This window comes from Populus euphratica, unplaced genomic scaffold (genome assembly GCF_000495115.2).
Source record: "Populus euphratica unplaced genomic scaffold, PopEup_1.0 scaffold102.1, whole genome shotgun sequence".
NCBI lineage: Eukaryota > Viridiplantae > Streptophyta > Magnoliopsida > Malpighiales > Salicaceae > Populus > Populus euphratica.
This window is the reverse complement of record NW_011499957.1, coordinates 584,494-599,736: the sequence shown is the minus strand read 5'-3', so window position 1 is coordinate 599,736 and position 15,243 is coordinate 584,494. Positions and strand designations below refer to the sequence as shown.

Genomic DNA, 15,243 nt, shown 5'->3' with positions numbered 1-15,243 from the left:
GTTAAGGAGTTATTGATACTTCAAGTGCAAAATGATGATATAAAACCATGATAAAAATGCACTTTTAAGTACTAATCACAACTATTCACTTGCCGTAGAATCTCTGGAAGACTAATTAAATTTTCTAGTAACCATAATACTAAGTGACAACTCCCTTATTCACAAAAACAAAAACCTTGAAATCAATTCCCCACTCCAGGAAGGGACACGTTTCTTAATAATTATAATACTAGGTGGCAACTCTCTTATTCACAAAAACAAAAAACCTCGAAATCAATTCTCCACTCCGGGAAGGGTCGTTGCAACGTCGAGCTCTCACGAGAGTATGATAAATCATGTCAACCTTTGAAAAAACTAAACATACCCAATACAATTAAAAAATAATTATTGTTCAAGAAAGGCTAAAACAATCCAAAAAAGAATCATAAAAAAGGGTGTTAATTAAAATTTAATAATTATAAAAATTATTTGAAGAAACAAATATAAAAAGTCAATAATATAAAAATAAAAAAAATGAGGTCAGACGCTAGTGGACTTTCTAAGCCAAGCCTAGTGCTTGACTTAATCAAGAAAATGCCAACATGTGAGCTTGCAAGGCTAGGACCATGTGTGCAGCCCTTTAATTTTTTTAAAAAAATTTAACAGGGTGGAGGACGCGTCGTCCACCCTAGTTTTCTTTAAAACAAAATAAATAACGTGTTGTCTGAAAATCTCAGAATACAACTAGAAAAATTATTTGTTTTTTACTTGAAAACTCATTTTTAACTTATTTTTTACCCTAAATACCTAGAAACATTGTTAGATCAATTCGTAGCCTCTAGAAACCCAAAACATTAGTCCAAAACCAAAATTCATCTTGAAATAAAAAAAATTCCCAAGCTTAAATATGTTTTTTATATGTTTTTAAGGTAAAAGAACATCTAATCGTAACTACCCTTGTCATATAAAACTATTTGACACAAAAAATTAACCTTTTTGGTAGCCTAAATCTTCCTTAACGCCAACTTTCTCTCTCTAAATTGGATTTCGGCAACCCCCTCTCTTTTCTCCAACAAAAAAGGACTACAAAGGAGAAAAAAAAATTTGGTACCAAAATAATTTTTTTAACAATTATAGGTGCCGATTAAATAAATAATTTAAAAAAATGAGAGACAAATGAACTTTTTAAATCAATTGCAAACCTGCCATTTGTTTTACCTGATTTCTTCATTCTAGTCATTTTTGAGGTTTGAGCAATGTTTTGGGTTTATGGTTTAATGTTTGTAGGTGTCTTTTGATTTTTTACAAGCATGTATTGTTGTTTATCTTATATGCTTTGATCAAAGCCTAAACCTGTACACTATCATTCTTTTATATTAATTTTCCTTTAAAGACTTGGATTGGATCAAACAGTTTAAACTTGTACACTATTATTCTTTTATATTAATTTTCCTTTAAAGACTTGGATTGGATCAAACACTTCTAATTAACTTTGAATATTTGAGTATAGGTTTAGGGCTTTCAAGTTTGATTCATGCAAATTATAGTTTATTATTATTATTTGATACATTATTATGTTTCAATCTTTCATGTTCCATCTCTCTGTGTCTTTGTTTGAGTGTAATATAGTCTTTATTTTCAGTTGAGTTTTTGGATTCATCCATTATTCTTTGTGTTTTTAATTGGATTTTACAGAAATTGGCTATATGATCTTCAATCTCTTTTTTTTAGTGTGTGTTGTATATTTTAGTTAAATGCTATTTTCTATCATTTTTATTCTTTAATATAAAGTTAATTAAGGATTGAGCTTTTTTCTTTGTTTTTTTTTTAAATTACCCCTATGATTTTTGCATATTAGCCCAGATTAACTAATGTATTTTCATTTTAATATTATATAAAATAACATTGAATTAATGACTAAAATTTATATTTTAAAAAGACATGTTACTAATATCTAGATATTTTTTTGCTCTACCCGAAGTGAACACATGCCAATAGACTAGTTTTAACTAGAAGTTGTGTTGCTACTTTAACAAAGAATTCAATGTTTTATATTGTTAGTAAACATGTTAGCATTAAATATCATAATATTCTTGATTTAATGTTTGTTTGATAATATGATATATGATATTTTTTTATATAGTTATTTTTAATTGAAAATATATTAAAAAATATGTTTTTAAGAATTTTTTTCTTAATTTTTTATACTAACATTCAAAATTATTAACAAACACCTTAAAATACATTGAAAGAGAATTACTAAAGATTAATAAATCATGGTTGAACTTTGTTTTTCTGAAAATCAAGTTGAGATTTCATTTTCTTTTATTAAAAAAATTATCATAATTTTATACAAAAATTATTTACTCATAACAACTTATTCATAAACCATTATACATTTGATATGAACTATTGTTCCTAGTTACTCATAACAACTTATTCATAAACCATTATATATTTGATATGAACTATTGTTCGTAGTTACTGTTAATTTGGATATTTTTTTAAAGTATTTTGGATATTAATTAATTTTAATATAAGAGATATCTAGTTAGATTGTTTTTGAAAATATGTTTTATTTAAAAATATTTTTCTAATTAAAAGAACTAAAACTATAATTCTAACTATTATTTTTAAAATTAATGTAATGACAATCCAATGATTTAGAACTTAAAAACTGTTTAATTTTATGATTTTTAAAAAATATATATATATATATATTATTTATTTTGATGTATTAATATTAAAAGTAAAATTTAAAAATATATATTATTTTAATATATTTCTAAATAAAAAATATTTTAAAAAGTAAATTCTATCTTCTTTCCAAACAAGATTTACCAAATAACTTTTGTTCTTTTACTAGTTGGCTCACAGTTTCTTTTAAAAACTTAATTTTATATAAAAATTAAAATAACTTACTTTTTATTTAAACGATAAACTATGTTTCTCATTTATTTTATAAATTTTAAAACAATTTTAACTAAATTAATATATTTTAAAATTATTTTTCTTAGACCTATTTTTTTAATTCACAGTAACAGAGAAATGTCGAACGCACGCTACACGCTATAGCAGCTAGCTAGTCTGTACGAGGGAGCATTGATTCGGTGCGGGGGCGCGCGCACACACAAGTCACGGGGACACACACAGGCCTCAAAACACTCCGTCAGATGCCATAAATCTCGGATAGATTTCGTTTGGCGGGATAACAAGACACACAGTCACCACCCCCCACCCCCACTCTACAACAACAAAATAATTTCAAGAATTTTTAAACACGAACCCTAGCTAGGTCATGGAGGACCACCCCGAAACTTCCCGTAACCGCTCTGTAAGTTTCAGTTCTTCCGATCTGCACTTCCATCTGCTACTTTTAGGCACAAATTTTGATCTAATTTGCTTAAACAGAAGAGGAATCGGTCTAAGAACGCGACCGAGGAGAGAACGAGTGAGGAGGTGGAGGAGCGCGAGGATGATTTCGAAGAGGTTCGCCCTAAATCCAAGCGTAATCGTGCTGCCAAGGATGACACGCCCGCTGCCGTACTCCTCAATCCCGACCAAAGCTTGATAGGTGATTAATGGACTCCTAATTTTGTTTAATTTTGATAATTATGGTTTCAGTTTGCTTCAATGCCGTAAACTCTGCATTTCATGTTAATTGATGTGATGAATATTTATATTTGACGTTATTTAAGAACATTAGATGTTTCTGCTAATCATGGAGGTCTGTTATGTGTGTGTGTGTGTGTTTATGTTCATGAATATTGTTCTGCTGCAGATGTTATTAAAGGGAATGGGGCACAAATTCCTCAGGCGGTGAAGCTTTGGGTTGAGCGATATGAGAAGGATCCAAAACTTGCCATGGTTGAGCTCTTGACGATGCTGTTTGAGGTAATCATGGAATTTTTTAAAATCTCATTGTTTAGAAAATAAGGAATGAAGGAGGACAGATACACACGTGCAAGTATCTTATCATGAGGCTTAATATTATAGTCTATGAAGTTCAATTTCAGTCCTGCAGGCCTCTCCCCAGCCTTTTGACCGTTAAATTGTGTGATTGTTCAGGCATGTGGAGCCAAGTATAGTATCAAGAAAGAGTTGCTGGATGAGACTGATGTTGATGATGTTGTCGTTGCTCTTGTCAATCTTGCAAGAAATGTATGCTACTTCTTTTATTTTAATATGTTTCTTGCTTCATTATGCCCGTTATCTTATAGTTTCCAACCTTTTCCTGGGACCTTGTGAAAAATGCTTGATGGGGTTTTCTTTCTTAAGTTCAAGCATTGGGAATACAAGTTTAGAGCACTCACTTTACTTTTGAAACTGTAGGGTGAAGTTGAAGATTATCAGAGTTCAAAGAGGAAGGATTTCAAACACTTTAAAGATAACCTAATCACATTCTGGGACAATTTGGTTATTGAGTGCCAAAATGGGCCTCTGTTTGATAAGGTTTTGTTTGACAAATGCATGGACTATATAATAGCACTGTCATGGTTAGTACTGATCTTTTTATGAAGTTCAGAATTATGGTTTAATTTTTGAAGCAGCTCCTTTTGGTTACATTTTCTTTGTGTTGACTCTAATCAGCACTCCACCAAGAGTTTACCGTCAAGTTGCATCCTTGATGGGTCTCCAACTTGTCACGTCATTCATAACAGTAGCTAAAGCACTCGGCTTACAACGAGAAACTACTCAGAGACAGTTAAATGTGGAAAAGAAGAAACAAATAGAAGGGCCTCGTCTAGAGTCCCTAAATAAAAGGTTATCAGCAACTCATGATAAGATACTTGTACTAGAGGACTTGATGCGCAAAATATTTACCGGGTATGGTTTACTTTTAGAGAAGGAAAATAATTGATCAAATTCCTGTTTCACAATATTGACATTTTTATTAAAATAGTCTTTTGACTTGTCTTATTCCTTGCCTTTTGAAGGTTATTCGTGCATCGGTACCGTGATATTGATCCTAATATTCGAACATCATGCATTGAGTCTCTTGGTGTATGGGTTTTGTCATATCCATCACTTTTCTTGCAGGATTTATACTTAAAGTATCTTGGATGGACACTAAATGATAAAGTAAGTAATCTTAACTGGTTTGATTTAGTGTCTTTTGATATGTGCTGAATAGTCATAATTTGCTTCTTTTTGTATAATGCCACTTGAAGAATGCAGGTGTCAGAAAAGCATCTGTTCAAGCATTAAAAAAGCTTTATGATGTGGATGATAATGTGCCCACTCTCGGTCTTTTTACTGAAAGATTTTCCAACCGGATGATTGAGCTTGCTGATGACATTGATGTTTCTGTAGCTGTTTGTGCCATAGGACTTGTAAAACAATTACTTAGGTAACTGTCTGTCAATTTTTGCTCCATCACATGTGCATGTAGAAATATATCTTTGATTTTTTTGAAATCCAATGCTAATGGCTCTTATACTGGCAATTTGCCTTTTGTGTCCTGCAGGCATCAGCTCCTACCTGATGATGACTTGGGTCCGTTATATGATTTACTTATTGATGATCCAGCAGAAATCAGGCGTGCCATAGGAGAATTGGTGTATGATCACCTAATTGCACAAAAATTTAATAACTCTCAATCTAGCTCAAAAGGTTTCTTTCCTATTTGAACTCTATGATAAGATCTTTGTCAAAATTCCATAAACCAATGGTGATAACGATGTTTTTCCAGGCAGTGATGATGGCTCTTCTGAGGTTCATCTTAGCAGAATGTTGCAGATTTTGAGGGAGTTTTCAGCAGATCCAATTCTCAGTATCTATGTTATTGATGATGTTTGGGAGTACATGAAAGCAATGAAGGTATGTTTTTATTACTTTTGAAATTTAGAATTCTACTGGTGTATGAGGAAAGGAGTGGGAGAAGTGTTGGGGCTTCTACTGGTGTATGAGGAAAGGAGTGGGATCATGATGGGGTGGGGTGGAATTTCTGACTTATCCTGTGAGAAGTGTTGGGGCGGGGGCTCACCTGTACTGACTCCTGCCCAATTTGTATTATAATTTTATTCTGCATTTGACAAGTTTCTGGGTAAGGGAACTTTTTCTTGGATAATTGTTTGTGATTCAAAATTTTTTCTTTTATAAACCTGGAGCAGTTTACTGACAATGACTAAGAAACATTATGCTACAATTTATTTATGAATTTACAGTTCCAATTGCTTAATATGAAGGAAATTCATTTTTCATTTGCAGGACTGGAAGTGTATTATTTCCATGCTCCTGGATGCAAATCCATTAATTGAGCTTACCGATGATGATGCTACAAATTTGGTTAGGCTTCTTTCTGCATCTGTCAGAAAGGCTGTAGGAGAGAGGATTGTTCCAGCTTCGGATACTCGAAAGCAATATTACAATAAAGCTCAGAAAGTGCGTAATTTTCTGGTTTTAAATCAAGTCTCTTCAAAATTGTGTCAGTTTTAAGTGATTGTTTATTGCACTCTGTGAACTCTAAATTCAGTTGATTAATATGTAATTTTCCAAATTCTGAAATTCTAGTTTGATACTTATTTATGCAAAAACATATCAGCGCTGAAATTTAAAATCTCGTGCAAGCTAACTTGTCATAACTCATGTGTGGATATTCATGTTTCAATAACTTGCATTCCTTTTCTGGTTTTACTAGCTGCCTTTTCCTTTGAAGATAGTTGTTCTTTCCTGTAACTTGATATTTGCTGCACTTCTGCAGTTATGCCATGCTTAACATAGAGTATGCTTTACATGTCAGGAAATATTTGAAAATAATAGACGGGACATAACTATCGCCATGATGAAGAACTACCCACTACTTCTGCGCAAATTCATGGCCGACAAATCAAAAGTGCCATCATTGGTTGAGATCATTGTGCATATGAACCTAGGGCTTTATTCCTTGAAGAGACAGGAGAGTGTGAGTGCTAGCATTTCTTTCCAAGTGCAAGTTCTTTGATACTATTAGGAAGATAGTTAGAGAATAACCACTGATTGTCTTGTGTTTCAGAATTTCAAAAATGTCCTTCAGCTCATGAAACAGTCATTTTTTATACATGGTGACAAGGAAGCACTCAGGTCTTGTGTGAAGGCTATCAAGTTCTGTTCCACCGAAAGTCAAGGAGAGCTGAAAGATTATGCTCTAAATAAATTGAAGAATCTTGAAGATGAACTCATTAATAAGCTTAAGTCTGCAGTGAAAGAAGCAGTGGTAGAAAACTTCCAGTTTTGTGTTTTCCTTTCTTGATGATGCTGAAATGGATGAGATGTAACATGCTCAAATTTGCAGGATGGTGATGAATATTCTCTGCTTGTGAATTTGAAAAGGTTATATGAGCTTCAGTTGGCATGGTCTGTACCTATTGAGAGCTTATATGAAGATCTTGTTAAGGTTCTCCACAGTTTCAGAAATGTGGATGATGAGGTGTGTTCAGTATTATATTATATGGTTGCGCTTTTCATTTTCCTCTTCCTTGTATTTAATAATTTCTCTTGCTTGTCCAGGTTGTCAGTTTTCTTCTGCTCAATATGTATTTGCATGTAGCCTGGAGTCTGCAGTCTATTGTAAACAGTGAAACTGTCTCTGAAGCTTTGTTAACTTCTCTGCTGTTGAAACGCAATGCCTTGTTTGAGGAACTGGAGTACTTTCTTGGAACCCCTTCTGAAGATAAGGAAGGGTATAAATGTGGAAATCAGCTTGCTTGTAGGGTAAGCTAATTATTTTTTGTAACATGACTCTATCCAAATGCTTCTTTTGACCTGTTGGCAATATATATTGCATGTTTTTGGAATGACTTGACTTTCAATTTGATGTACTATGTCCAGGTTTGTATTATACTTGCAGAAGCATGGTGTTTGTTCAGAAAGACTAATTTTTCTTCAACAAAGCTGGAACATTTAGGATATTGTCCAGATACATCTGTTCTACAAAGGTTCTGGAAACTTTGTGAACAACAGTTAAATATTTCAGGTGACTCAATTCTTATGTGCTCCCATCTTTGTAAATATTTCATGTGATGATTTCTGGTTCATAATCCTGTAGATAGCACCTTTAGGAGTCTGCACTGGATTGGTTACCTTAAATTCAACATTGACGCTTAAAAGCATGATCCATAAATAATTTCATGTTGGATACTCGCTTTGTAATTTGTTCTCCCCCTGTTATTTATCTCCAATGTTTATCTCACAGATGAGACAGAAGATGAAGAGACAAACAAGGAGTACATTGAGGAGACAAACAGAGACGCAGTTATGATTGCTTCAGCAAAGTTGGTAGTTAGCATTGCAGTTCCCAGGGTGTGCATACTACTCACTGTAAAGATAGTTGTTACTCTTGTAGCTTGTGATGAACAGGGTTGTTGAATAAATATCATAGACAATGGCTGTAATGTGCTCGCTGTTTGAGTGATACAAATGTGTGTAGTGAGTGGGCAGGGTGACATGAAATGTATTTTGATGAGCTACCATTTTTCACATTTGGACTAAATTTCATAATCAAGCATGTGAAAGTTTGCAATCTGTAGTTCATAGTTTGCTAACTTGATCTTGTATTTTTAATGCAGGAATATCTTACTCCAGAGATCATTTCTCACTTTGGGATGCATGGAACAAGTGTTGCAGAGATAGTCAAGCATCTAATCACCGTCATAAAGAAGAATGATGATTTTCCATACATTTTCCTGGAAGCATTGAAAAGGGTATGGCTTGTGTTTTATGGTTGGGGAAATCACTTTGGGTCTAAGATGCAGTAATTTTGTTAATGAAAAATGATTTCTCTGGTTATTCTCTTGCATGTTCTTCACATATGCTTTCTTATACAATTTATGACTATTAGTTCTCTTTTATTTTATGCTAGGTTTCTCCTTTCAAATCCCTGGTTATTTATGCTTGTGTTTGTGTTTTTACATTAACTGCTATGAGTAGTTAATATATTTCAGGTAATTTCACGTATATGTACCTTGTTGAAGGTTCCTTTTGATATCGTTGTTCAAAGTTTGTGCTCATGCAGGTCATAATTTGAACTTCAATGTTTAAAAACTTAAGGATAATCCGTAGGAAACTGTTGTCCTTGGATATCTTGCATCAAAAGAAGTCTTGTGTGTGTGTGGGTACACATGCATGCATGCGAAGATGTTGATGCTTATATTATTTGCCATTTTTTTGTTTGATTAGGCTTATGATCGGCATCTGGTGGATCTTTCAAAAAGTGATGATGAATCTTTCACCAGCAAATCTCTTATAGAGTGCAAGGATCTTGCTGCTCGACTTTCTGGGACATTCCTGGGTGCTGCTCGGAACAAGCATAGATCTGATATTCTAAAAATCGTCAGGGATGGTATTGAATATGCTTTCTTAGATTCTCCAAAACAGCTCTCTTTTCTGGAAGGTGCTGTGCTTCATTTTGTGTCCAAGCTTCCTGTGGTTGACATCCTGGAAATGTAAGAGTTACTTTCTATGACATTGCCATCCAGATGCATTTTCCATAGAATTTAAATAGTTCTTTGCCCTCTTCTCCAAAAGCAAATTATTTGGTCATAGTTTATAGATTGCTGTTTTATGGATAGAAACAAGCTGGCCATAACATGTTCTTTTACAAATAGTCTAAAGGATGTCCAGAGCCGGACAGAGAATATAAATACTGATGAAGATCCTAGTGGCTGGCGCCCTTACCACGCATTTGTTGACAGCTTACGAGAGAAGTATGTGAAGAATGAAGGTTTGCCAGGTAGCTTCTCATCACTTTTCTTCTAATCCAAATAGGCGACTGTTTATGTTAATCATGCTAATTTCTTTTTTGTCTTCTGCGCTCTCTGTCTTTCTCAACAAGAAAACAGAAATATGAAAAATAGAGCCCGTTTCAATTAGAAAAGCATTTGGCAGAAGCAATTGCTTTGTCCTGTATCTAATCATCTCAATAGCCCAACAAGAATAAGAAAAAATAAAAGTAGTCTAAATCTAATAAATGAAAAGGAAAAAAGGGAAAAAACACATGTAGTTTACTCAATCAAAAGGCAGCCAATAACTCTTGTTTTGAGGAAAATATACACTTATAATCGTGCTTTGAAGAAATCAAGAAATAAAATGCACAAGAGTGGAAATTAAGATGCAAGGGAATGTCAAAGTGAAGTGGGAAGATGGGAAGTTTGGAATCAATATGAATTAAAAAAAATATGATCCAACCTTGTAGACATCTTCTCAAGCATGCTCTTTTATCATTCATCTGGACTGTAGGCTTAGTTTCCCAGTTCCTTTGATGGTGCGGCTTTTATAAGTTGTTTTGAAAGGCCTGTCTTGGTTTGTCAATCAATTTACACGAGCTTGTTTGGGTTTCACAAGATTTGGCCTGTTTTGTCTATTTGCCTTTCAAATGTAAAATTGGTAGAATCATCATATGGCAATGATGCTACTAAACTACTGGAATCAAAATGATGCTGCCACCCAGATAGCCATTCTCTATGTGATTCAGATAATTTTCCATCTGTGAGATGGTGAGATAGGAGGATCTTGCAAACTAGATCATGATTTAGACAACTATGGTATGGACATCTAGGTTTCCACTAGTCTTAAGTCGTATAATTCTGAAATGGTGGAGCTCTTTGTTTGCTGGGGCGTAGTGCATTGATAATGATAATGGCAATGGCAGTGGTACTAGTTTATGTGCTATTGAGTCATGGATTGCCTTGGACTAATGGAAATCCTTGTGAGGTGCCAGATCTTTTCTTTTTCAAGATCTAGGCTTCATGCGTTGTTTAAGATCTGTAAACTAAGAATGATCAATTTTGCCGAGCAAGATTCTTGGATTTTATGATGGATTGAGGGGACAGTGTCTTGTTTGTATGTGTAGCCTTTTCTACTTCTGGTGCTTTCATTTTCTTAGTCTATTGTTTAATTTGGTCCTGCTGCTTGGTAAATCTTACTATATTCAAGCAGTTATTTTATTTTTATTTTTTTCCTTTGGTATTTCTCTCTTCGTACGACAACAACTTAATATCTGTAGTACATTTTTTAGCTGCTGCGTTGAAAGTGGTTATACTTTGCATGGAAGTAACTTTCATTAATTAAATGCAGTCCTCTTCATTGAAACACATGTTCCATGAGTGAAAACTCTACTTAAGGCTGGTTTTATTTAGTGCTTGTTGGTTTTTAAGCACCTTGCAACTGCATTGAGATTAATCAAATTGTTGCCTTTTTGTCTTCTCAATTTCCTGTTGCAAATGTACTATGGTGCTAATAACAATAGAACATTGCAGATGAGAAAGAGAGGAGACGCGGTGGTCGCCCAAGAAAGCGGCGTAATATTGAGGGAAAGAGATTGTTTGAAGAGGACAGTTCAAGCGAAGAGGATTCTATTAGTGGTTCAGATCAAGAAGATGCTCATGATGAAGAAGAGAAGCAAGACGAGGAGGAAGAGGATGAGGCTCCTTTGATACATTCCCTTAGGTCATCATCCAAGTTGAGGTCATTGAAACTTGCAAGAGATGAAAACAAAGGCCATAGAAGGACAGGAGTTTCTGCTTCTAGAACATCAGGTAAGGAATGAATTTATGCTCTGCTTGATGCAGCTTGATTCATAATGTCCCTGTAGAATAGTGTAGTTCAAACCATGCTATGCATACTCCAATTATAAAAAACCACAATACTGTAATCTTGGTTGACTCTTCTCATGCTACATAATGGCCACAAGACTGCAGGTTGTCTGAATAAGGGAAAATAAAAGGAATGTGGCAATCATGATGATAGATTTAGTAGATAAAACCATATGGTGATGACTTGTAATCTTTTCTCAATATCATATTATGTCATGCAGCTAACTGTTTTTTTTTCCTTTCATCATGCAGGGGCATCAAACTAGCAACTTTCCCTATCATGTTTCGTTATATACATTAAAAGCATGGCTAACAAGTTTTCGTTAAGATCTTAGAGCAGGTCTGTAATCTTCTTCCCCATCTGAACTAGTTTGCTAGGTGTATATTTCTTGGATTCAACAAGATGTTCAAGAGCACCCTTTTAGTAAATGTGTATGCTGTTTTCCTTGACGGTTCCATAATTTCTATAGGCTGGCTGTGTATTGTCTTCTTTTTCCTCATCTGTATCTCACCAGCTAAACTCATCCTTGTCAAAGGTGGGCCTGTTTCGGCAAATCTTTGCCGCTACCACTGCCTATCAAAACTCAAAACCATCTCAGATAAGCTGGCACCACAACCACCTTCTACCCCATTTACAGAGCCACTACCCCAATCAACGTGTTGCTTCAATCTCACGTTGGATAAGGATTATAAGGTCTGAAGTTCAAACTTTTAGATCAAGCGAGGATAAGATCCCTTTCATCGTTTTATGTTGTTTGTAGCCATTTGGGCATTACAATCAAAGCAGAACCCTTAGCTGCCCTTTATCTATGTTCAGTTGCAGCGCTTCCTAATCACATGGCATGGATGAATCTTGATATCAATATCAAGCGGATGATCCAATAGCATGCTCAGGAGAGTCAAGGTGAAAATAAGAAATATTATTAACATCCATGTGCTAGAAGAGTGGAAGAATCATCTGGATGTCTCCATCAATCTAAGGCTGCATTTACATAGGTGGAAATGTGATTGTTGTTGAAACTGCCTTTTTTTTTTAATTGATTTTTTTCTTGATTTACCTAAAATTGATTTTTCTTTATATTTTTGTCGGTTTTGTTATATCAATGTTAAAAATAAATTTTGAAAAATAAAAAAATTATTTTAATTTTTCAATGAAAAACATTTCAAATATCTTTTTTTAGTATCTCGTGTAACAACAGCTGAAAAGTTAGATGGTAAGACATATTTCGTGTAATAACAGCTGAACAGGATAGGACAAATTTTCTCCTCAGACGTCCAATTTCAAAATTGATGTTGAGTTCATTTTATCTAATCTCAGTATAATCGCTCTATTCCGCCATGACCACGTCCAAGATCATTTGACCTGTTCTCACGGCAGGGTTAAGAAACCATGCTGGTGGCGTGGACAATATGAGAGGAAAAGCCACTGATTCATCCACTTATCAGTTCCATCCAAGCCACCTCCTTCCATGTCGCTGCTTCGATTGAACTAAACATTCTAAATAAAAAATATAGTGATCTGTAATAATCATTCTATTCATCGTTGAGAATTTTAAAACAATCTCCTCAAAGTAGAAATCAAAATGAATAAGCATGCAGGATTCATGAGGGATCATGCACTGGGTAAGTAACTTATTCGGAAAGCAAATCACAGCCTAAATCTTCTTCACAACTATCAATGGGTTCATGCCCATGAACAGTCATTGATTCCTCTGGACCAGAAGATGCTGTTTTCTTGTACAAGCCTCTACTTCTATCCAAAAATCCTTCTCTCATCATACTTGCATATTTTCCCCTGATATCAACAAGAGGATGTTTATGTAAAAGTTGTTGCCGATCATATGCTTCTCTAAGAACCACAGTCTGAGTATCACCCTTCTTTGAGATGTAAAAAATGCCAGGATGTCGCTCAAACACCCTAGTGAACTTCTGGGGCAGTGACAATGGCTTGCGAAGATTGCTTACATTCTTGCGCTCGGTTCTCTTATGTACGGTAAGGTGGAGAAGCTCATGAAAAACTCCAACAATTCTCTTCTCGGATACATCTGTGCGGGGATCCAAATCTGAGGCATCAGAGTAGGGTGAAGTATATGGAAGTCTCTGCCACTCTTCCAACCATTCCATGCATTTCCTCTTCAATCCAAAGCCCCTTGTAAAGCCAACTGGAAAGGCTAAGCAGCCATTTTCCATGTCTTCTTCCTTCTGTTGAAAAGCAGCATTCTTCTGCAGCTGGGAGACAGCAAGGCGATCATCCCAAACTTGGAGTTTCAAGCCAACACGATCGTCAGGAAGGCGAACTGAAGAAAACAAATCAGGGTGAAGTGGAATCAAAGAATCAAAATAGTCGTAAGGCAATCCCATGTCCCATCTCAGCTGGTCAATGGTTTGTAATGGCAGTGTCCTATCTCTTGTAAGCATAAGCAGTTTGCACAGCCGTTCAACCAAATCAATTTGATTCCGCTCAAGAATTCCAAGTTCTTCACGGCGAAGATCCAGGGCTTCAGCAGTCAACTGAAAGCAGGGAACACGAGTGCCTCCACTATCAAGAACATGAGATTCACAGAAAATATTAGGATATCTCCTGATAAATGTAGAGAGCTTAAGATCATGAGGCAGACCAAGCTGCCCACGATGCAGTCTAAGCCGGTATATAGGAAGGCGGCATCCTCGAGCGGAAGAGATGATCGAAACAAGTATGCAAGCTGCTTTAAGATCTCCTTGACCTGCCACTACAGCATCCAATACTCTATCCTTCGCCCATTTTAACTTGACATTCACCAAGCTAAATTTTTGCTGGTAATTGTATCCTGTCCGAAACCCACCAAGAAAATTGGAGCATCCAGCTCCCTTTTTCAACAACAGCAGAAAAACCATCTCTGCTTCATGATGATAAAGAATGAGTTCAGATATCAATCAGGCTCTAGTTTCATCATTTCCAAAACCCACCATAAAACAGTAGAAAAAAATCAGCACAGCAGAAGTTCCCATCAATCAACAACATTAGAGACAGTAAAACATGAATTGACAAGTTAATATTTACCCCCAAAAAAATCAGCCATCACAATCAAGTTAAATTTGTTTTCCTATCAGTAGTTAAAGAACTAACAGTTTCGACATTTCTCAGTAAGAAGAAGAATTACTTGCTCTTGAACAGGTCCTTTTCAAAGAAGAAGGCATGGATTTAAGGAAGAAAAAAAAGATGGGAGGTTTTTAGTTTTTACCTGCTGGTTTTAAGTCGTCTTCTAGGTGATTGGAGAAGATGGGTTCGGGAGGACAATCATGGACAGCAGAAGCAGCAGCACGGGCAGTTGGAAATTCGCGTTAAACATGGCAGCTCCATGCGCAGATTGGCGAAAACTTTGCTTTGCAACGGCAGCAGGGGATAGACTGAAGCAGAGGCCTTTTAAAGTTCTTTAAAGAAAGGAAAAATCGTTTTTCTATTTTTGTAATTTTTTTAAATTAATGTGAGGAAAGGTAAACATTGAATATATATAAAGACTGAAAAAATAAGTTAATGATCTCAAATAAAAAATATTATTATTATTATTGGTATCAGAAATTTTTTCAATCCTGCAGCATAAAAAACAAAAAATCATGATATTTTATTTATTAATATTATCTAATATCAAAAAATCATGATATTTAATTTATTAATATGATCTAATATGCTTATCTATCAATTTATTTCATAAAA

The 15,243-nt window shown here is 34.8% G+C and overlaps 2 protein-coding genes across 6 annotated transcripts; one reads left to right on the top strand and one right to left on the bottom strand.

The window, feature by feature from the left end:
- The first annotated feature begins 3,045 nt into the window (after positions 1 to 3,045).
- On the top strand, positions 3,046 to 12,005 carry SCC3 (sister-chromatid cohesion protein 3). The gene is made up of 22 exons (XM_011044498.1): positions 3,046 to 3,313; positions 3,391 to 3,553; positions 3,761 to 3,873; positions 4,048 to 4,140; positions 4,312 to 4,475; positions 4,570 to 4,806; positions 4,917 to 5,061; positions 5,151 to 5,329; positions 5,447 to 5,592; positions 5,672 to 5,799; positions 6,190 to 6,363; positions 6,722 to 6,883; positions 6,974 to 7,174; positions 7,253 to 7,387; positions 7,468 to 7,671; positions 7,789 to 7,933; positions 8,153 to 8,259; positions 8,526 to 8,660; positions 9,136 to 9,401; positions 9,564 to 9,688; positions 11,214 to 11,492; positions 11,802 to 12,005. Exons 1-22 carry the CDS (start codon positions 3,278 to 3,280, stop codon positions 11,813 to 11,815), a joined length of 3,351 nt encoding a protein of 1,116 aa, XP_011042800.1. The 5' UTR covers positions 3,046 to 3,277; the 3' UTR covers positions 11,816 to 12,005.
- Positions 12,006 to 13,033: 1,028 nt separating this feature from the next.
- On the bottom strand, positions 13,034 to 14,996 carry LOC105138430 (Ubiquitin carboxyl-terminal hydrolase family protein). Of its 5 annotated transcripts, none has more exons than XM_011044495.1 (2): positions 14,765 to 14,996; positions 13,034 to 14,481 (listed from the first exon to the last, which is right to left on the bottom strand). In XM_011044495.1, the coding sequence occupies exon 2, from the start codon at positions 14,421 to 14,423 to the stop codon at positions 13,182 to 13,184; it is 1,242 nt and encodes a 413-aa protein (XP_011042797.1). In that variant the 5' UTR covers positions 14,424 to 14,481; positions 14,765 to 14,996; the 3' UTR covers positions 13,034 to 13,181. The 5 variants fall into 5 exon arrangements, with proteins under 5 accessions (XP_011042797.1, XP_011042796.1, XP_011042798.1 ...); XM_011044494.1 differs by having other exon boundaries at positions 13,034 to 14,484; positions 14,768 to 14,996; XM_011044496.1 differs by having other exon boundaries at positions 13,034 to 14,469; positions 14,771 to 14,996.
- Positions 14,997 to 15,243: the final 247 nt, after the last annotated feature.